Source organism: Colletes gigas, unplaced genomic scaffold (assembly GCF_013123115.1).
Source record: "Colletes gigas isolate AHSC1104 unplaced genomic scaffold, ASM1312311v1 Colletes_gigas_Sc00004, whole genome shotgun sequence".
Classification (NCBI taxonomy): Eukaryota; Metazoa; Arthropoda; class Insecta; order Hymenoptera; family Colletidae; genus Colletes; species Colletes gigas.
Genome location: NW_025106633.1, coordinates 7,342,035 through 7,364,440, shown reverse-complemented (window position 1 = coordinate 7,364,440; position 22,406 = coordinate 7,342,035). Strand labels below are relative to the sequence as shown.

At 42.6% G+C, this 22,406-nt stretch overlaps 1 protein-coding gene across 2 annotated transcripts in view; it reads right to left on the bottom strand.

The window, feature by feature from the left end:
* The window catches only part of LOC122405493 (syndecan), a 156,131-nt gene that overhangs the window by 13,023 nt on the left and 120,702 nt on the right, over window positions 1-22,406 (bottom strand). The window contains exons 2-5 of one of the 2 annotated variants that reach the window (XR_006259776.1): window positions 5,942-6,131; window positions 5,249-5,349; window positions 3,931-4,102; window positions 476-2,774 (exon numbers count right to left, since the gene is read on the bottom strand). Coding sequence is in view for 1 of the 2 variants with exons in the window: in XM_043410288.1 (XP_043266223.1) it covers window positions 2,593-2,774; window positions 3,931-4,102; window positions 5,249-5,349; window positions 5,942-6,131 (645 nt within the window). In the remaining variant the exon portion in view is untranslated. Of the gene's footprint in view, window positions 1-361; window positions 2,775-3,930; window positions 4,103-5,248; window positions 5,350-5,941; window positions 6,132-22,406 lie in introns of those variants that run through there. The other variant, XM_043410288.1, reaches the window with a different exon arrangement.

Sequence of the window (22,406 nt, the reverse complement as noted above, 5' to 3'; positions counted from 1 at the left end):
GAGAAAGGGGAATTGCTTGGTCCTACGTGAAAAAGTTAATAAATTATTACAACGTACCTCGCGATACTTGATCGACCGTGGGATAAATATCGCGGACGAAAATCTTGAAACAAATAGATATACACTTGTACGTGTCTTATTAATTTTTTTTTTTTTTTTCTTTTTAAATCTTTTCATATCTCTTCGTTTCTTTGTCTCGTCTTATTATTTTCAATATGGCATACGCGTGCTGTCAGAGCGAAAAACCGTGTGCACGTATGTGTCGTGAACGCGCGTGCGCAGGTTCCCCTTTGCGCGGGGGTCGGACGAGAGCCTGCACGCGCGCGCGCGCGCGCGGGAAACTTTGAACGTATTTTGTTTGTTTTTCATGGCAAATAGAATCTCTGTCGACCAGCAGAAGAAGCCTTTCTCTTTTAAGATTACAAAGATGTTCTTTAGTCCAGAGGGTGGAAGAAGGGAACGATATCTGGGACACGTTGTCGCGGGGTAATGTTGCTTACTGTGCTTAAAATGGCACGTTGAGTTTTTATCCACTATGTGCATGGCAATCGGGACACAACCGTTTTCGACAAACACGCTTCCGCCTCGAGGCTCCGGTTCAACCCTTATCGCGTGCCAGCATTTCATTTCTTTCCTTCGTTTTTTTTCTAATGTAACAACGAAACGCGCGAATATCTAATTTTAGAAATATACAAAAATTCATCGACGAAACAAACGTTCTGCCCTTACATTATGTAGGGATTTTCAAGAACCCCTATATATATATTATCCTTCGTCTAAAGCAGTGTTTCCCGGATCTTTTTGATGCCCTCCTCTCCCTAACACAACAGTTAAACAAGTTATGAAAAATGTTGAATAAAAGAGAAAAGACGAATGCAATATGTTGGGAAACACTGATCTAAAGTATGGATGGATTAAAAACGCGGGTTATCTACGTACTTAACCGAAAGACACAAAACGAACAGATTGAAATCAGTAATACGTAGACAGAAGCACAAAATTTCAAGCATAATTGTTGGAAGAAGATAAATAGGTTTATCTCGTTAGCACAATTAGAAATAAATAATTTTTTAACGATGAGAGTATTTTGCTACGGGAGCATTACGATTACATTTGTGCCAACAAAGAATCGATCCAACGTGATTTAAAATACAAAAATGTAAATATCCCGTTGATTTTCGAACGCCTAACTTTTGATCTTTCGCAACTTTTGCCGATCACCGGCACCGAACACGTGTCTCCACATCGTCTCGGGTTCGCCGGAAACAGCAAAAGTTGCGACCGTTCGAAAGATATTATTCTATCCACCCGACGAATTACGCTACATCGTACCTTAGGAATAACAATGATCTTTAAAAAAATTAAGAATACCTTAAGCTAAAAATTTTTACCTATCCTCTTTTGCGCGTAGTCGTCGACCAAGAGAAACCCTTCAAAACGTTTACATTTACTTTTTTTTCGAATACGAACAAACTGTCGATCGCGTATACGCTGCAAAACTGTCTAAAAGACCAACGGACTGTGACCTTGGGAAGTGCAGTTCCCAAAGTGATCGCTCGTCTTTTACAAAATGTGAGGCTTTCAAACGCGTTTAAATTAGAATTTCGTTACATTCCGTTTGTCGTTTCGCCGACGAGCCACGTAAAATTCAAGCAGTGTTTATGAGATTCCACGGAATCAACCTCGAAAAAGGGGGGAAACGCGTCGACGGGTCAAGCGACCTGGTCAAAGTGTTAAAAAAAAAGAGACGCAACCCACGAGTCGGGCCTGGGGTTAGGTTAGGCGTGCCCGTTGAACGAAGAAACGATAAAGGAAAGAGAAAGCTGGAAAAGGATATAGGAGCAGGAGGGAACGCTGATAAACGAGGCCGCGGTTCGCGGGATTGGCGTCGTAGAGAAATCACGGTGGCGCAACGATCCTTCTTCCTTCCCTCCTTCCACCGGGGCAGAATGATTAACGATATACCAGCAGCGTTTATCGCCCACGAATTTTCGCGCTCTCAGTCCTGTACAGGGGGATTCGGGGTAGTTTTGCAGGTGGGCGTATACATACGCCTAAATACATATACGCTCTGAATACGCTGTAAATGCATTTGGAATTGGCGCGACCTTGCCGACGAGGACTCGATGGGGACAGTTTATCACCCATCGCCTTCTCCTCCTTCGATCAGCAACGATAATCGTGTACGGAAGGGAGCCAAATATATGCTAGATTCTACGGGGACGGGGGAGGGGAGAGAGACGGATACGGATCCGGATGAAAAGTTCCATCATCGATGGAAGGATTGTTAGAAGAAAAACGGTGTGCAAATAATTATCGAATGTGTTGAAGATAAAGGAAGAATAATAAAGGGAGGGGGCGCGTCGATCGAAGGATGACGGAAGGTTATCGGTGACGGTGGTTCCCCGCGATGGGAATCTCCCTGTGGCCGGTCGACGGAGACGTCTCGCGGGACCCGCGTGGGAGATTCCGCGGTCGCGTCGCGTCGTCGGCGTCGGTGGCGCTTAATTCGGTCGAAGGACATCGTCTTTCTCGGCGTGGCATCGTGGGGCAAAACTCGGCGGTGTCAAAGCCAGTTTAGGCTTTGTCGCCTCAAGCGTAGAATTCTCGATTGTGATGCGGCGCGCCCGGCTTCGGGAACGCCTGCGCCGCCGGTGATCTCCTCGGCTCGTCGAGGGCGTACGAGCCCTCGTCCTTCTTGCGCATCCTGTACACGATGAACATCACCACCAGGATCGCGCACAGCAGCCCCACCACCGCGCCGCCGATCACCGCTGAAAATTTACGAGCAATTAATAATGACGAAAATTTTGGTGTTATTGTTGATATTCGACGACCTTGACAAGACAGAAAAATTTTAACGGGAGATTCTAGAGACCAAAATAAGACGAAAATAAAGAATAGCAATTACTTGATCGAGGCTTCGTTAAATAGTTATTAGCATACAAACTTGCGTGCGCACGACAGTGGTTCTCGATTGTCGTTCTACGGGTGAAACTTTGAACGTTGATAACTTTTTAACGAAGCCTCGATGAACAAATTACTATTCTTGATTTTCTCCTTATTTTGGTCTCTAGAAACTCTCATTAAAATTTTAATATAGATACCGAACAGCCTGTATATCGAAAAATCTATGCACGATATGGAATAATATTTTGAACAAACGTTGCATGGTACGACGTATTGTGATCAAAGATGTGACCTTTCGTTGACCTTAGGAAGTTCTGCGAGGATTTTAATTTTTTAAATTGGACTTATGGTAACGTGGCTTGATCCATTTGCTGTACAATTATTGTGTATTCTGTGTTACGTAGAGCGTTACGTGAACAGCCAAAATGGCATAAAATTTGAAACGCCAGAAGCAACTTCGCGCGCAAAAGTGATTCATTATTCAGGACGTTAATTATGTAGCACGTTTATTACAAGGGGGCTGGATCGGTTAACTTAACCCAGAATTCCATAGGAGTTGTGGAACCCTCGTGAATAAATACTGTTCTCGAGGAAGAATGTTGATTCGCGTGTTGCCCTTATACGTCGGGGCTTAATACTAACGGAACACGTTAATAAATAACGTAATCCCCAGAGCCGGTATTCGGAATTCGGAATTCGGACCTCGGAAAATCTCACATTTGAAAGCGTTCTCTGTTCAGTGCTGCGCAACATGGATTATTCGGGTCGAAAACGACGAGATCGACCATATTGCATTCAAAAAGCTGCTAGTATTAAAATAACTAAAAATCAATGTGAATTTTTTCCTTGCAATTTTAGACTGCAGAACATTGCAAGATATGTTCCAGATGATAATGGACGTCAAAATTCGTCGTGAAATCTGCACACAACAAATAAAAAAAAAAGAATAAAAATTATTATTTAAAATTTGTTGACCAGCGTTCTTCCTCGCAAATTATTAATAAAGTTGACAGAACTCACCTGCCAGCACACCTGGCTGAGCAAAGAAGGAGCTGGCGCGGTCCTCGTGTTTCGGATTCATGATGTAAACTTCGTCTATCTCGTCGGTGTTGTCCGAGTGGTCGTCCTCGACACCTGATGGCACGATTACATCGACCTCGATGTCGGGTCGGTTTACAGTCTCGACGATCGTCTGCAACGGGACACGGCTTAATCAGTTTAATCCGTTTAATCCGTTTAATTCGGCTACTTAGCTGGGTCATGTGTTTTCAAACAAATCTAATAAACATGCCCCAACGTCCACGCGTTTCGGTGGACGTGATGGGTTTCCCCTTCGCGCAGAAGGGTGGTGCAACTCTTCACCGTTAAACGGATCAATGAAAGTTGTCTTTGCGACGTACAATAGTAAGTTTTCACCACACTATTGTCTAGACTAGATTCTAAAGTGAATTCTATCCTTTCAGTTGACTTTGGCATAATTAAATATACAGGGTGTTCCAACCACCCTAGGGAAAAATTTTAATGGGAGATTCTAGAGGCCAAAATAAGACTAAAATCAGGAATACCAATTCGTTGATGGAGGCTTCGTTAAAAAGTTATTAACAATTAAATTCGAAAATTTCAAATCGTTCTGGAAAAATTATTTTCTGTTGCGGGGGTCAATTACAATCATTTTTGGTCATTACACATACCTCCAAAATCCTATCCACTTTCGAGAAAAAAATTCGAGTAGGTGCACAAATTTTTCGAGAAAATAAAAAATTTCAAATCGTTTTGAAAAAATTATTTTTGGTTGCGGGGGTCAATTACAATAATTTTTGGTGAATAGACATATCCCCGAAATCTTGCTCATTTTCGAGAAAAAAATTCGCGTAGGTGCACAAATTTTTCGACAAAATCGAAAGTTTCAAAACGTTTTGGAAAAATTATTTTCTGTTGCGAGGATCAATTATAATCATTTTTGGTCATTACACATACCCTCGGAATCCTACGCAGTTTCGAGACAAAAATTCGAGAAGATGTGAAATTTTTCGACGGAAAAAAAAAATTTGAAATCGTTTTGGAAAAATTATTTTTGGTTGCGGGGGTCAATTACAATAATTTTTGGTGAATAGACATATCGCCGAAATCTTGCGCATTTTCGAGAAAAAAATTCAGAACGAGCGGAACTTTAAACGTTAATAACTTTTTAACAAAGCCTCTATCAACAAGTTGGTATTCTTGATTTTCGTCTTATTTTGGCCTCTAGAATCTTCCATTAAAATATTTCCCAGGAACAACATTTTCCTTTGTAGAGAAATATTTTTCTATAAACAATCCGATTTTCAATCGCAATCACCTGTTCTTTAGTTTTGACACTCGGTTCATCGACGGAGTATGGTGCCTCGGGCTCTGTCGGCCTATTGTGCACCGGGTCTATCCTATTATTGTTACTGAAATCTGCAACAAACAAACCAGAGAAATAATTAATAAAATACGAAAATAGTCTGTCTATAATAATTCATTAATAAAAATAGCTCCATAAAGTCTCATAAAGAAAGACCCATTCCATTCTCGGTACGTATAATTGAAATGCTGGATTCATTAAATTTTAATAACTGCGAATCACGGAGTCGAAACGAGATAATGACGGGGCGACGTAAAAATAAAATCAATTGAGGGGTCATCGTGGCAATTTCATTTCGCATTTAATCGAATCTGGCCGTCATGCATCGCGAATTTTGACACGCGTTAACGATATCGGTCCTGGGTTTTATGCACCCCCATTGAATATATCGTATGTCTCTTTGCGGTCCAGACTTTCTTTAAAACGACTCTTAAAAAATTATTATACAATCGTAGAGCAATTTCCTGCAGTCCATTGTTTTGAATGGCTGCTATCCCGAAAATAGATCGATGAAAAGTGAGAAGCACGCCCATGTGTGATGTGTTTTATCTATTCTCGGGTTTCGTCGGTATTTCAATTCGTAGTCGGTAAATTTAGTTGATTCAACAAGTTCTCTATTTAACTGTTATTTAACTATTATTTTACCGTGATCGTCGTCGCCGTCCTCGTCGTCAGGGCCAAGGCCGCTACCGGATGCTTCAAGGTCGTCGTGACCTTCGCTGCCACCTCGACCAGAACCCTCCGAAGGGTCCTGATCGTCTAGGTAGAGATCGTCCGAAAAGGGATTGTACGTCGAACTTCCTCCCACCGTCCTCTCTTTCTCGTGTTGATCTTTCTGGAAACAAAAAAATTCAACTTAAATCTATCATCAAACGAGGTTATAATTAATTTTAAGTTTTGCTGAACACTCTTTCTCTAACACGTACACCTATCACTTCGACTTTATTACAAGCACTAAATCACGAAAACAAAACAACAGTACATATGTGCATCTACATTACATTGTAGGTGTCGCTTTAAAAAAGGTAAGGTAGTTATCTTCTACATTTATCCTCTTAACAAAGTCGATTATCTTCCATCTTAAATCAAAGACAGACTTGCGAGGAAAACTTTTTAATCAAATCTGGAACATACAACATAACCTATACCAAAGAATTAATAAGTCAGTTTTGATTCATAATATTAATTAATTTTTAAATGTCCGCTAAATATGGACATAAATATGCCACACAAATTCTGTTCTAACAAAAATCATCTTTCCGTCTCTCTTAGCTTCCTGAACTCTTTTTATTGTCGGTTCGCGACGAGACTGCGCTGCGTTCCCAAAATAGAATCCATTTCTGTGAACGCCAGGGGTTAGGTATTGAATTACAGCACGCAACGGTGGCATCATCAAAACACCGTTTTGTTTTCCTCCGCGCGGCGTTTCCTTAATGCATTGCTGCGTTTAACGTGAAAGAGTGGCTGGAGTAGAATACCAATTCAAACGCGTAATTTTGTGGCGTATATTTCAAACAGGAACTAGCGCACAAATCAGAACTGCAGCGTGAGCTTTCAGTAAGTTAAATAGAACTGCTTTGCCAGTGCACAATTACTACAGGAATCCAAATTAACTGTATAGCAGTTTAACCAGTCACGAATCGAGGCCAAATTGCTTACGGCTATATTTTACGAAGAACAAAATAAATACGGATATTCTTTCAACTGTCAACATCCAGTGTAATAAAAAAGGTGAAAATCGTAGAACGGTGTCCAATTAAAAATTACGTAACCGTATAATCAAGATGGCGACGATTAAAAGCAGTAAGTTTACAAACCACGTTAGGGGGGTTCGAGGAATGGCTATCAGTTTCCGGCCAGTCAACGCAGCTGGAATGCTAGAGTGACGCGTAATAAAGTCCAGAATAACAAATGGCGGGTGTTATCGTGATTGTCTACCGATCGACCCCCGCGATCTCTTTCGGTCTCTTTCCAGTCTAGCGATATATGTTCGGCAACTTCTCGTAAACAGGAAACGGGGCTGGATGGCCGAATGGATGTTAAAAATTTTACGTCGACGAGCCTTTCCTTCTGCAATTGCATTCTCGGTTCTGAAGTATGACGAAACGTTGGAATATCGAATAGCTCTCGATCCATATGGCGAAACTGTCGTTTGTGGCAGATAAAGAGACTTCGAAATGTGATGGAACGCGTACTTTCTTTTGAGAGTCGTAGCATTTTGTGTATAGCGAAAATCGAACTGTTTATTCGTTTATATAAGTTCAGGTAGTACTTTGGCGAAATAAAGAAGTGTTTCAATAAAAACAAAAATATGTATATTAAAATATAATACGATTTTTTACGCATACAAAAATTAAACAATTTTTTGGGCATTAATGTCAAAAAGAAATTTGGTCTTTCGTTCTTTCAAGTTTGTAAATATTTCTTTGTAAGACAATGAGACGGGAGAATGAATCGCATAGTTTCGTGAATATTTTTTCTAGGAGATATCGTAATTCATCAAGATCCATTGACCTGTGTGTATCTCTTGGAAACACTGACGCGCGCGGGAACAATCGATCGAAAGAGAACGAGTAACGTGCATACAGGAAGCGACGTTTATATACACGCTGTACAATCAAATAGAAACGAGCTGTCGGGCCAAACTCTCCCAGTACGAAATTTCAAACGTTACCAGAGGAAACTAATCACGCCGCTACAGTGCCGCCATCTGGCGCGATTGTATTTACGAAACGACCGTTACGATCGTGAAAAGAGCATTCGCGGGGCACGGGAGGCGCATTATAATGCACACTCGATCGTATAATAGGTCCAATCGCGGATACATCGACTGTCAGATGGACGCTTAAAACCGAATCCCTTGTGAAAAATCTGCAATACATGAAAATCGATAAATTACGAACACGTTCACCCGCAACGACTTTCCACGAGGTCTCAAAATCCCGTGACAAAAAACGAAACGTTGGGAACAAATTTAAAATTTTTTATTGCCGTAATATATTTAGGTTTCCATTTTGTGGAATTACGCGTTGGATGAACGCTAACAAGGATATCGGTTGCTGGAGCTTCTCGAGGCTGAATCCTTTTCCCGAAGGCTCTTTATCCTCGACGAACAATTCCAATTTCCTGTTCGCGAACTTTTCACGATGCTCTTTTAATTAAAACAGCGACCAATTCGGAGTTTGCGACGGTCGTTACAGGCGGCTGCGGCACGGGCGATTGAAAGAAGGAGGAAACCGGGGAAAAATGAAATTCCTTAAGGATTCAATTTAAAAGCAATAACCGCGCCGAGAACCTCTGACGAATGAAATATTTTAACTATCCCGAGACAAAGACGAACAGCTGGGGGACAAACGACGTTCTAAACCGGTGGTTTCCAATCTTTCTGGGGGCGGGGAGACACTTCTCCCCTAAAAAAAAAAAGAACATCTCTGCAATCAAGATAAATGATTTAAAATGTTCTCAGTGAATTAAATATAACAAAATTAACTTTTTTAGTTACGTTGAGAAAACGTTCCAAAACGTTGCATAGAGTTTAAAAAATAATTTTAGGTTATCTCTAACAATTATTCAAGATAACTATTCCTCGTAACTATTTCAAGAGGTCAAACTTATATTACAACGATTTTCAAGCTTCGGTGGTAATGTTCGAACGTCTATAACGTATTAAACTGTTCGAATATTCCCCGGCCCGTTCTAGATACAGCGTATCAATTAGTCTTCCACGGAGGAAGTTTCTGGTCTCTTGACATTGCCGACTTACCGAATTCCCTCGCGCTGCAACTTCAGGCTGCAGCGATAACTGTCGCGAACTAACCTACGATACGGAAACTTACGGCTGTACGGCACCGTGAGACGTTCCGTCGGAACTGCTTCGCGAAAGAATCTCAAGACGTCGCTGCGTCACGAACTATACGCTACGTCACTGCCTATAGTCGGTGGAGACGATACGGCGAACTTCTCCTCGACGCGTACCCGAGCGAATACGAAATTCGAAGCGCCTGTTATTTCGACCACCGAGCAACAGACGTTACTGCGTTTCGCGCGGGGGCACGTCTCGTCGCCTCGTTCGCCGACATTTCCAAGCGTGCTGCACGGAAAATCCCGTACCGGACGACACGATGCTGCAAGTGCAACGGCCGATGCACCGGATGCACGCGACCGTGCGTACAGGGATACATCGGCGAGCGTGTCCCTAGCAGCTGATCGATAACACGAAATTCGTCCTCCCGGGCAACCCACTCACCGCACAGCGAAACAATAACGTGCACCAGGCCTCTCGTTTCGGGTTTCAGGCGGACGGGGGTGGTGGGCACGCACGTCTGACTTTTCGTGCGTGTCGGCACACAACCGTAAACGTTAACAGGCCCGTCGGACACGGATCCGCTTTCTTCGTCTGCTTCTTTTTCCCACGACGTCCGCGGAAGAAACGCAAGAATTGCGCGGGCGCGCGATGTTATCGACCTCTTTCGCGCATTCTACCGCATCGGCCGCGTTTTTCGTACCACGAATTTATCGTCCCGATGCCCGGGGACAATGTGACACTGCAACGACGCGCGAATGCCCCGGGCTAAGGTCAAGGTTCGCGAGAACTGCTTGTCCCGCCTTTTTTTTCCCCGTTCCTCTCCCGTGACGCGAACGCGAGCCGGATGCAAATCGAGACGTTTCGACGGGAACGCGCCCGGGAATCGAACGAAACAGAGGTTTCTGCGTGTACTTACGAGTCTGGTTAACCGGTATCGAAGCACGCCCCGAGTTTCAACGTCCAGAAATGAGAAATTTCGCAGGATAGGGTGCGATATGCTTTTGAGCAAAGTGGTGACTGCACTGACGTAGTACCGGGCCGAGCCTGTAGACGGCACTGCTCCAGGCTGACTCTATATAGCTCCTTCACAGATAAAACGGGAGGATCTGTCCAGGACCGTAGCACCAGTCATTCGGGATTTATTTGGATCCGTTCGGTTCCCCGTGATGGATATAATTCGGATACGGGATTTATTTAACTATTTTTTTGCTCGCGTACGATATTTGGACGTAGACGAAAATGCCTTTCAAATCTGTAAAATCTGAAATATTTTACAAATTCCGCTATTTCTCTACAAATTTTGCTTTCATAAATTTTTAATAAAAGTAACGAATTTCCTATTTACTTTTTATTCGTCGAGTGTTCTCGAGGTCTGAAGACCCACTTCGTTTCTTTAAATAGAAATCTACGTATACCCCACAAAGGGTTAAACAGAAATACTCTCATTTTCCTTTTTCTGCTTAAAGTTTGTTCGCTATGTAGACGAGATTCAGTCAGTAAATCTAACAGTGGTTGTTAACTGAATTATTTTATTCTTCGCGCTAAACGCAACGATGGCGCGTGTTGTCTCGTATAGTCCCCGGAAGTCGATACGCAAGAGGGTTTCGGATATACGATAAGTCGTCAGATAAGGCGATCCGTTCGATATTCCTTCGTTGTAGGATATTGAAAATCTACCTATCCGGCCAGAGCGCGTGAGCATACGTACGTATATACACGCCATCATCTTCCACATAGAGAGCCGCGTATTTGAATAGGATCGGAATCTTTCATATTGGATCCGAATCCCTGGATCTTAACTCGTGATGTTCTCGTAGATCCGTTCGTTCGTACGTTTCTCGACGCGGTCACGCATTCGTCGTACGCCTGTTGTTTTTACTTGGTTTACATTGAAAAGAACACATCGGGAGCTTTCGATGGGAGGGATACAATCAACTTCCGGCGGAGCTGATACCCGATCGCAAAAAAAAAAAGAGAAACGAATCGAATCTCTTACGGCAAACATCCGACGAACATGCAATTTCAGCATCCAAGAAGTTGGAAAGCATATTAATAAAACGATAATACCAAAAACTATACGCTTATGGACGCTTCGAAAAACATAACCTCTAAATACGTGTACAGGGTGTTCGATCATTTCTGGGAAAAATTTTAATGGGAGATTCTGGAGGCCAAAATAAGACGAAAATTAAGAATACCAATTTGTTGATTGAGGCTTCGTTAAAAAGTTATTAACGTTTGAAGTTCCATTCCGACGGGAAAATTTTTCGGCGAAAAAAAAATTTCAAATCGTTTTGGAAAAATTATTTTTGGGTGCAGGGGTCAATTACAATTATTTTTGGTGGATAGACATAATCCCGAAATCCTACGCAGTTTCGAGAAAAAAATTCATTACCGAAAATATAATATGTGGCCAGAAATGTTTACCCGAAATTTCATGCGTATCTTTAAAACACCATAACTTTTGAACGGATTGAAGGATTTTAATGTTTCAAAATGCAATCGGCGCGTATTTTGACAAAGAATTTGTAGAAATACTAAAACTATTCGAAAAGTTGTTCCTTAAAACCGTAAAATAAGAAAAAGCTCATAAAAATGGTCCAATTTTCAAACGACCATAACTCAATAGTGAGTGAATCTCATTGAAATTTTGAGAGGAAATAGTGTTCACGGATACCTACAACAAAGTATTAAACAACTTTTCTGTATGGCATCAAATAAAATTATTAAAAATCAAAAACGAATTTTTAAGAAAAATCGACAGGGGGTAGGTGGCCTAAATTTTTCAGTGAAAAAAAATTTTTTCAAATCATTCTGGAAAAATTATTTTTCGGTTACAGGGGTCAATTACAATAATTTTTGGTGGATAGATATACTCAAAATCCTACGCAGTTTTGAGAAAAAATTCAATAGCTGCCTAAATATTTCGGCGAAAAAAAAAATTTCAAATCGTTTTAAAAAAATTATTTTTGGTTGCAAGGGTCAATTACAATTATTTTTGGTGAATAGACATACCCTCGAAATTCTACGCAGTTCCGAGAAAAAAATTCAATAGCTGCGTAAATATTTGGGCGAAAAAAAAAATTTCAAATCGTTTTAAAAAAATTATTTTTGGTTGCAAGGGTCAATTACAATTATTTTTGGTGAATAGACATACCCTCGAAATTCTACGCAGTTCCGAGAAAAAAATTCAATAGCTGCCTAAATATTTGGGTGAAAAAAAAAATTCAAATCGTTTTAAAAAAATTATTTTTGGTTGCAAGGGTCAATTACAATTATTTTTGGTGAATAGACATACCCTCGAAATCCTACTCACTTTCGAGAAAAAAATTCGTGTAGGTGGACAAATTTTACTAATAATTTTGAACAATAATTTTGTCAATAACTTCGTAACGAAGCTTCAATAAACAAATTTGTATTCTTGATTTTCGTCTTATTTTGGCCTCTAAAATATCTCATTAAAATTTTTCCCAAGATTGGCCGAACACCCTGTATATTGATAGTTCATTACAGTTTCGATAAGAAAGTGAGGTTAATTTTTCGCAAACACGTGCAGAAAAGAACCAAACCCAAACTCGCGAAGAAAAAAGACGATTCTCATCAACTTCCTTAATACGTTAAACTTGTGAAACCATAGTTTACTTCTTAATCGATGGAAGTACTTAAAATGTCGTCAATTTTCTATCACGCTTTTGCTAGTCACTTCCATGTTTGTTTTTTCAACGGGTGAGATACGCAACGAAACCAGGTGGCAGTGTAGGTTGTGCTCGTACGGTTCGAAAGTCGATAACCACGAAATTTCCACAACAAGAGGATAATTAAACCGGTCGAGTACCGATGGAGCGGGTATATTTGGAGGAAGGAGGGTTGTTCGTTCGTACACGCGGAGGAGTGTCTGGCCTGCTCCTCGAGGCGAACTTCCTGGACGAAATTTCAACCGATTAGATTTCGTTTGGCTCTCCGCAGGAGGAGAGATCGATTCTCCCGTTCCCGCAAAAGGGGGCAGGAACGGTTCATTAAGTGCGTAACAGAGTAAATCCAGACGGTAAGACAGAGCGACAGACGGGGAGACAGAGAGAGTAAATTACAACGCGAGCGAGCGAGACGGGACAGACGAAGGGAGAAAGATGAATTCGAAGCAACGGTTCGGTTTTGAATTTCGTTTCACGCTCGACAGACCGTGCTTGAATCATATTACCAGAACAATTCGCGATAAGTTACGGCGGATAATGATTATTCCGTGCATGCGCTACCGAACTAATCTTCCCGTTCTTCCCGTACCTCCGTAAGGGAGATATTTTTTAATTTAGAAACACTGTATCGCCGGCCAATTTCGTTCTACCCCATTAACCTGTTTTTTTTTCTTTTCTCTTTTCGCGGGATTACTTTCTCCGAGGCATAAAACTCGGATATGACCGAAGCGTGTACATAGAAACTCGAATTTAGGAAGCTCGCGGGCGTTAAAAAAAACTCGAGGGCAGAAGTATATAAGGGAAATCGATATTTCGTGGGAAGAGGTTAGGTGGCGAAGTTTGAACAGAGTCGGGCGAAAATGTAATCTAATAAACGATTCGTATTGGTTTTACGAACGATACTAGAGGTAATCGTATGTATATTTTATCAGCGTGGTTTTTGTTCCGTTAATTTGTTAACATTTTATGGTGTATGTTATAAATTTATTAAAACAATAAAAATTCCTACCAAATAATGTTTACGATTTCCGTAGTCTTTTTTTTATCAACCGTGTAGCAATTGGATTCGTTATTCTTCGGAGACAATTATTTGCGTTTGTATCGCTCTCGTAGTGTCGCTTAGCCCGCATTTATCGTTTTCCCCATGACGTTGAAACCGTTGGACCGGATCGGTCGATTCGATTAACGGTCGTTGAGGACAACGGCTAGAGGCTGCCCACCGTTTTTCCAATCGCGGCTCGCTTTACCGATTCGAATACGGTTTCCGGTCGAACAAAACGGCCGAAATGCGCGAAACGGTCGCATAGATTATCAACCGCGCGCCGGCGACGTTTTGTCGGTAAAGTAAGGTGTCAAATGCATAACGACGCGTGGCGCGTTCTCTCTCCCCATTGGCTGTATCCGCGGATAAAGACGCCCATCATCTCCATTTCGCGAAAATTAGCCCGTTCACCGTGGAAATACAATTCCGTGTCGGGGTTAATTTCGGTGCCGCTTTGAACAGAAGCCGCAGCGTTTAACGACGCGAGAGTTCGCCACGCGTAACTTGTTGGTAAAATTGCTTTCACCCGTACGAATAATATCGCGTTAATAATGGATTCGTTACAATGATAATAACGGTCCGTGTGGCGACCAGGTTTAGCAACAAACAACGTCAACTATATTAATAGAATTTCCGCGGTTAAATTGTTTCTAATCGTTGAATAACAGTAATTAGAATAATAATCGTGCACGCGGAAATGTACAGCGAAATGGCTACTTTGCTCGATTATTTTCTCGTCTGATTTCGAACGCGTGTTTTGAGGTTAGGAAAAAATCTTGTACGCGAAACGGTCGGAACGCTCGTGATATTCGACGAATACGTGCGTTTAAAGGTTCGATTAATTCTGCTCGATAATTGCGGCAGATTTTCAGTTTGCCTGCGACCCGACCGCCAGAATATTTCTACGGTTGGGGGAAAAACGTTCGGTGTGTCCGGGCCGTTCGCGAAAACCGTCGGTCCTTTTTTTTTTTGTTGCACGTACGCGGCGCTCGTCCACGAAAATCGAATGCAACGGGGCAACCTTTGTCACCGGACGTCCGTCGGCATCAAAGGACGCCGCGGAAATAATTCAAGTAAATGAAAAAGGGATGGGAGAGGCGGAGAGCACCGAAGCCTGGCGTGATAGAGACCGACGAACAGAGAGAGGTGGGAACGGCGGGAGAGAGGCAGATGGATGACGGACGAAGATCGATAGACGAACGAGACTGTGGAACAGAGAAGGATGGAGTCTGCGGCCACCGATGCGAAGATACAGACAAACAGAAGAGCCCAGACCAACGGTTGGTCACACTGGAAATCGTCCATCGCTCGAGGACCGTTATTTTTTTTCAAAAAATGACTATGTATAGTTACAACACTTTGTATTTTTCGTTTTATAACGAAAGAAAGAAAATAAACAATATGTTTGTTACTTTGCTTTTAACACGTTCACTGCCAGATGAAATGTATAATATTCTGCAAGATTAAAATTTACATAAAATTTGTTTCACTATTTATTTTTGTAACCTTGTTGAAATTGACAAATTCTATTCGAATTTATTTCCCTCGACGTCTCAACTTGAGAATTAATTTTTCTAGTATCATGGTAGTAATGTCACCCATATATTGGTGTCGTGCCAGCCAAAGTGTTGAATACGTTATTCACACATAACCTAAAATTTGTTTCACTATTTATTTTTGTAACCTTGTTGAAATTGACAAATTCTATTCGAATTTATTTCCCTCGACGTCTCAACTTGAGAATTAATTTTTCTAGTGTCATAGTAGTAAATCCTGTCACCCATATATTGGTGACGTGGCAGACAAAGTGTCGAATAGGTTATTTTCCAAAATACTCGACAAAATACGCTGCCGGTGATTCGTCTTGTAAAACTACCAGAGCGATCCCGGTGATTTATTCCAACGTTTTGAATGTAACGTGTTTGAGAACCGCTGGGACACGAAATACGGGCGGCAGGGATCGGGAGGGATCAAAATGGTGAGACCGAGGCGGACCGAGATAGGAAAAGGGAGAAATCGGTCGCGGAGACGGCGGTGCGCGAGGGAAAGCCGGGCACCGAGATGGATCAAAATTTCCCAGCAAAGAAAGGGGGGAAAAAAAATTGGTAGAGACATCGTGACACCGTGAAAAGTAAAGTGACGGTAAGAGAGCGGAAGTGAGGGGGGAGTAGATATCGCGGAGGTAAACGGAGCAGGAAAGTCGAGGGAAACCGAAATCCCGAGAGAAACAGAAAAATCAAGGAAGATCAGGTGGCGGTGAACACCCGAGGCGCAAGCGGAGCCTGAGAACTTAAAAGGAAGAAAGTGTTGGAGGCAGGAGGCAACCGCGGCGTTCTGATAATCCAGGAGAACCCAAGAGATGGAAGATGCAGTTTAAAATGTCGAAATATTGACAGTGGCTCGAGCTAACGGATAACGAGCGTATTTGAACCCAAGGACACGGTAATAAAAATCAATTTCAAAGACGCAAAGAGCCACCTGATTGGTGACTCTGAAAGGCAAAACAATAGTATAAATTGTAATACTTAATTCAGACGTAGAAAGATGTACTGTGATTAATAAATAATATAAATATAAAAAATAAACTACAAAATCAATGAACATGTAATAGTTGGGAGAAAGTCTTTGCTCTATCGGTGAACCCAATTGTTTTGATATGTTGACCACTATTAGCCGGGAACAGGGAAGCTTGAGAAAGCAGCTGGAAAAAGTTCGTGCTTTGATCATGGAGTAATCGCACAGTTCAAACCTCGAGAGCTTGATGCTCTGAGAAGTAGGAAAGCAGACAGGTCTGCGCGGCAAACTCGGTAGCATTCAATGTCCTCGGCGCGAAGAACAAAAGGTAAGCGCAAGAGTGGAACCAAGAAAGCGGGGAAAAAGGCGACCAAGGAGCCCGGGCTGAGTTTCGAACCGAGAGCCCCGAGGGAATCCAGAAAAACTGCGGCAACCATGAAAGGCCCACGTCCACCAAAGGAGTGGGCGGATGGGAGAAAGGTAAAAAAAAAGAAGCGCATAATCGTTGGCGCGAAGGAGAAGAGACACGGGACGAGGGAAAGAAGCAAACGGACCGCGTGAAACGCATCAGGCTAGGCCTGCAATCGCGTTCCATTTCGCTAACGAGCTGGCTGGGATCCTGGCTCGAGAGATGCGTCGAAATGCATAAAGCACGGACCACGTAGCCGCGCAATTATCGCGACGATGATTACACCCGCGGTCACAATGCAACAATCCCCCTCCCCTCCCCCCCGGACTGGCTGCGTGCGCCGCGAGTTTCCTACAAAAAAGTTACGGCATCGCTGCTCGACGTTTTCGTCTCTATTTAATAGTTCCGGGTTAAATTACACCTTTGACACGCCATAATTGCGTCTCCGTTGCTTTCCCATTGGCATGTCTGTCCCATTCGGAATTGCTACGAGAAACGTCCGATGTTTTGATAATATAATGAAACGAAGGCTAGGAAATAATTAGGGCATAATGAAACGAAAATAAAGACGACGATTGAACGGCGATTCTTTTTTCTCATTCTCGCGAACTGGCTGTCCTTTTTTTCCGTTGTCCACAGCTGGCAAAAAATACGGGCGACTCCGAGGCTCAAGGGTATCGCTGTCTATAAATAGCTACTGGTGTCGAATTACGACTCGGTTAAAAGATGAGCGGGCCCAACCCCGGAGCGACGTGAAATTCAACCGGCATTAAGCCTGATTTACGCAGGGAGTGAGACACGATATAGGTATCGTATATAAATATTCAATTGTTTGGATTGTTCCCGGTAGCTATCACGGCGATAATAAAATAAAGGATTTGCTGGATACGGGACCGGTTCCAAGAGGCGACCGCTAACGAGTCCCTAAAAATCCTGCACCCGAGATTTTTCCGCCGTGGAAGCGCATTAGCCCCGCTAAACATTACCGGGAATTACGCTAATGAATATCTAACCTGAACCTCGAACGTTAAGGGGAATTATGCTAATGAAGGCGGGGAAAGTCCGTGTGTCTTCTTGCATTATCCGAGAAGTGCTCGAGAGGGACTTAATTTGGCACGAGGGGGTGGAGAGAGGAGAGACTGGGGGAGAGAGAAAAAGTACATCTTCGAACGTGCTCCCCCCGGGCTCTTATCTTTAACTTTTTGTTCGGCCTCCTTGGTTTTAACGCTCCTTTCCTGGGAATACAGAACTCCTCTAGTTAAATTTCTTCTCGCTGCCGGCAGATAATTTTACTTATCGTCCTTTTATTTCCCAATAATTTCTTCGCTCTTGGTCCATTTATTTTTCTACGAAACGCGTCGCTGTTCTTCGAGATCAATATTTTTTGTTTCGGGACTTTTTATCCAAAAGTTAAAGATTGCGATTAAATGGTTTACTTTGAAACGCCTCGTTATCTGCCTTTCCAAGCTCAAGACACTTTTCGAGAACGCTTTACGTTGATTCGTCGACGAAAAAGCAACGCCCTCCAGGCTGAGACTTCGAAGGACAAAGGTAAAAGCAAATACAGACATTGTTGATTAGCTCTCCGTTCCAAAGCGCTGCAATCGTTCAACTTGGTTAAACCTTTCCCTTCGTTTTCGCCCTTTGGAGATCCAATGTAGTTCTTTTGAAGTAAGCTACCGTGTTGTAGCTTCGCGAGAACCCAACGGGAAGTAAATAAAGGGCGAAACGTATTAAATACACCCGGCGCACAGATCATTTAAACTTGGAAGATATTAACTACTTTGTCCGACAACAATGTTATCAAAATGTTTCGAAACACTTTGTGTGTGTTTTACCACTGGCCCACGATAACTTCGAAACACATTTCTTCGGGTCTAAGTTAGGTCTGAGCGAAGTCATTAAAACTTGGAATCTAAATATAAATTATATCGTCTGACAACAAGGTTAATAACCACTTTACTTGTTTTATTACCGACTATTACGACTACAAATTACATATTCTCGAATCTAAATTAGTCCTGAGTGATTACTAATCTATCATGACTAGACTGCGGATATTTATGCATTTATGGGAAATTTAGATAAGAATTATTGTATTTAGGGTTTGAAAGAACTCTCTACGAAGCTCTTACTTTATTCATTTTATTAATAAATATATGAAGTTGCATAAAAATCCCCGCAGTCTAATCATGACTATCCGTAATAGCTTCACGATACTCTAAGTAACCAAAACTTTGATTTTGGACAATCGTAAACTACTCAATTAGTTTCTTTAGCTCCACAGGGGACTATATGGATGACACAATGGTCGAAGAATTAAAATTCCATCAGGATAACCATGAGGATCGACGTGGTCCTAAAATCAAGAGGGGTTCGCAACGAATCACTGAATTAATTCGAGCGCCCCCCTCTTCGTCCCCCGTACGAGTTGTACCGAGCGAAGCAGAAAGAAAATGGCGGGACAAAAGAGTCGTTGGTAAAAAGTACTACGAGGATAGGGTTGGAAAACAGAAGGGCTGGCCCGCGAAGAAACTTCACCCCGTTCGACTCCAATGGGGGGCGGAGGGAGCAGCTTTTCCGCATGCTAAGCGGCGAATTAGGCAAATATTTCCCTACGCTGCTTGCGGGCACGCGTAAAAAAGAATCCATTTGCCTTTCGTTGGCGTGGATCGACGACTCTCGCGAAAAAGATCGCGCAGCTCTCGAGGCCCTGGGGCTCCCTTCGATCGTGAACCCTTTCCCCCCCCAAACGTGAGCATAAAACGTACCCCCGTTCGTCTTTTTGGCACTTAATTACACGCGCCAACGTTGCTCGCCGTTCGTCGACCCGGATTCTGCGGCAAATCGCGATTTTCTTCCCGCGAAGGCTGATTCAGCGGACTCGAGTGGGGGGTGGCGAGTCCAGGTTAGGCGAGGAGTAAATCTCCCCGCCGTGACGCGGAAATATTCCTCGAATATCAGGCATTTCACGGTTTCTTAGAAACGCGAGCGTAATAGGAATCTTTTGATAAAAATTCAATCTCGTCCCGTGGACGGGGACCGCGATAACGCGGGCGCCATTTTCTTACGGGACTCGAATATGGCGCCCGCTGGAACGTGACAGACGCTTTCGACATTCGTGCAAAAACAAAAATATTCTTTAGTTCAACGATGTACTCGTGATTTTATAATGTTCCTAATGACACTAATATTATCCAGATACAACTTATTAATTGCTTTATTAACGTATTAACTGCAGTTTACAATTTTTGTTTGAGGTTAAATTCGAAAGCAGTCGCTACACGATCATGCAAATAGTCCGTGTTTCGACACGCTTGCTTTTTCGCAATTTGCATAACAAAGACGTTATAAAACAAGTATTATTTACTGGAAAAGCTTGCGGTTCGCTCGTTTGTTCGAATACAGTTTTAAAAAACGAAATATCACTTTTTTTTGTTTACCAGAATTCATCGCGAAACTAACCGTCATAAAATATTCATCGCCCCAAAAGCAGAACAAAGTAGATTGGTTTCTCTCGTCTACCGATGAATTATTAACGACGAGCGTGTGCATACGTTTTTCAATCAATTTTTATACGCGCGATAAAAGGAAATCAATAACGATAATTCGCGAAGGAATTAAATACTACGAGTAAATTACTTATCGATTTGCTTCCCGGTGAATGGAACGAATTATACTAAATACGATATAATTTCTACTGATCTGCATAATTTATTCCATTCATGGGGCAGAAACGTACGCGGGGATTCGAAAAACCAGTTTGTATTGCAACTAACGCGTCACGGTCATTGTCAATCAACGTTGTATTCTACAAATTGAAAATGGCAGCTTATCGATTTCTGGCACGAGGAACGATATTTTAAAAAATAAACGAAGAATTATAATGCTACATAATAAAGTACATAAAAATTGTGGAACAAATTCGTTTCGAACTTTCCTTTCAAGAAAATGGACTTTGAATGCACTCTCATAATCGTTTTTCACGATAACGAAAGATGTAACGAAAAAATTGCATTTTCCAGCAAACCAAAACGAAAAGTAGTTTCACGACGTCGAGGGTTTCAAAGTTGGCGACGAACGGACCTGCAACGGTCTTTTAAAGAACGAAGGGCCGATCGAGGAGGATCCCCCTCCCTCCTCGAAACGTCCGTCAAAGAACGAAGGGAATAAATGAATATGAAAAGGTTCGTCGGTAGGAAAAGGCGAGCAGCGCGAGAAGTGCCGGACAAATTGGCAATCGCGAGGGAAAAAAGAAGAAAAAAATAAAGAGAAGGAAAAGTGCAATGAAAAGGAGTACTTCCGTCTGGATAAAAGGAACCAAGGATCTCCATTCTTTTCATCGTTCGACGAAGCTAATCAATCCCGACGCAACTTCCGTCTCGTCGAGTACGTGCGACCCGTGAGGGGGGGCCCCACGCGTTTAATCCGACGGAATCGCGAATAATAGAAAACGGAGAAGGCGTAAAAGAAAAGTGGAAGACGAGGACACGGTAGAAAGTCGAGGGAAGAAAGTTTTCTCGGTCGGAGTTTAATGAGATTCGCGGACAATTTAATTGAAAGTAATACCGGCCGAGGCAAATAAAGAAGGAACCGTGGATACCTTCTTTCCTTCCGTCGGCCGGGCGAGGATAACGGATCGAATGGAAGGGGAGATTCATGTTTTCCGTTAATTAAAGTACATAATAACTGGAAGAAAAGGACGAAGAGGACTCCGGTTGCGGAAGAAGAAAGGAACGCTCGTCGGTTTTGTTTTCGCGTTGAAACGGAGAAATAAAATGGCCGGGGCACAACGGGAAGGAAATAATTTGTGTTTTCTATCGCGCTGGAGATCGCTGATAGTTTCCAATTTCTTGGGACTACTGCGTAGGAATTGTCGAGATAAATTTGTTTCAGTTCATAATGTTATTTTTGAAAGCATCTCGTTTTGACCCTTCTGGTAGAAGTAGGTACGCGTCAGTCGTCGGTTGATTTACTGTTAAAATGGTCGTGTGCAGGGAAGTGGAATGTACCCACGCCTGGCCAGTCGAGAGCAAGTGGAGTATAACCGTATACGAGCAGACACGCGTTAAAGAGGAATTCTCGCGTTGTAGCTCTAAACAGCAAAACAATTCTTTTTATATTCAACTGATATTTCACTTCGAATAGTACTCTATTCCATTATAATGTGAATGTTCGATGAAGACTGCGATCGAATTTCTTCGAGCCACGGGGGGAAAAAACAATGGCGGCCGTTGCAGAGAAACGAAACAGGAAGAACGGGGGAGAAATTCGACTCGGGGGTATGAAAAATTCAGAGGAGCGCGCCAAGAAAATTACCGAATCCGAGGGGTTGCCGGGTGGTCCCGCAACGGGGACGAAGGAAGTCGTTGTCCCGGATGACGCTTGGCCTTAATAAGCCTTCGAGAGTCTCGAATTGAAGTTGCTGCGCCACCCGGGCAACTTGCTTCTCGCGCGTCTTCGCCGTGGCAATAAAAGCTGCGACCGACTTCGGCTGGCCGCATTGTTTCGAGTTTGGCCTTGATACGTGTGAGGGCTGCCCGATGCCCCGAGGTCGAACAGAAAAAGAGCGAACGCAACGGAAACACGAGGGGCTTGTTTCGGGTCGAATCGAACCGACCCCTCGATTCGTTATCGGCGGACCTCGC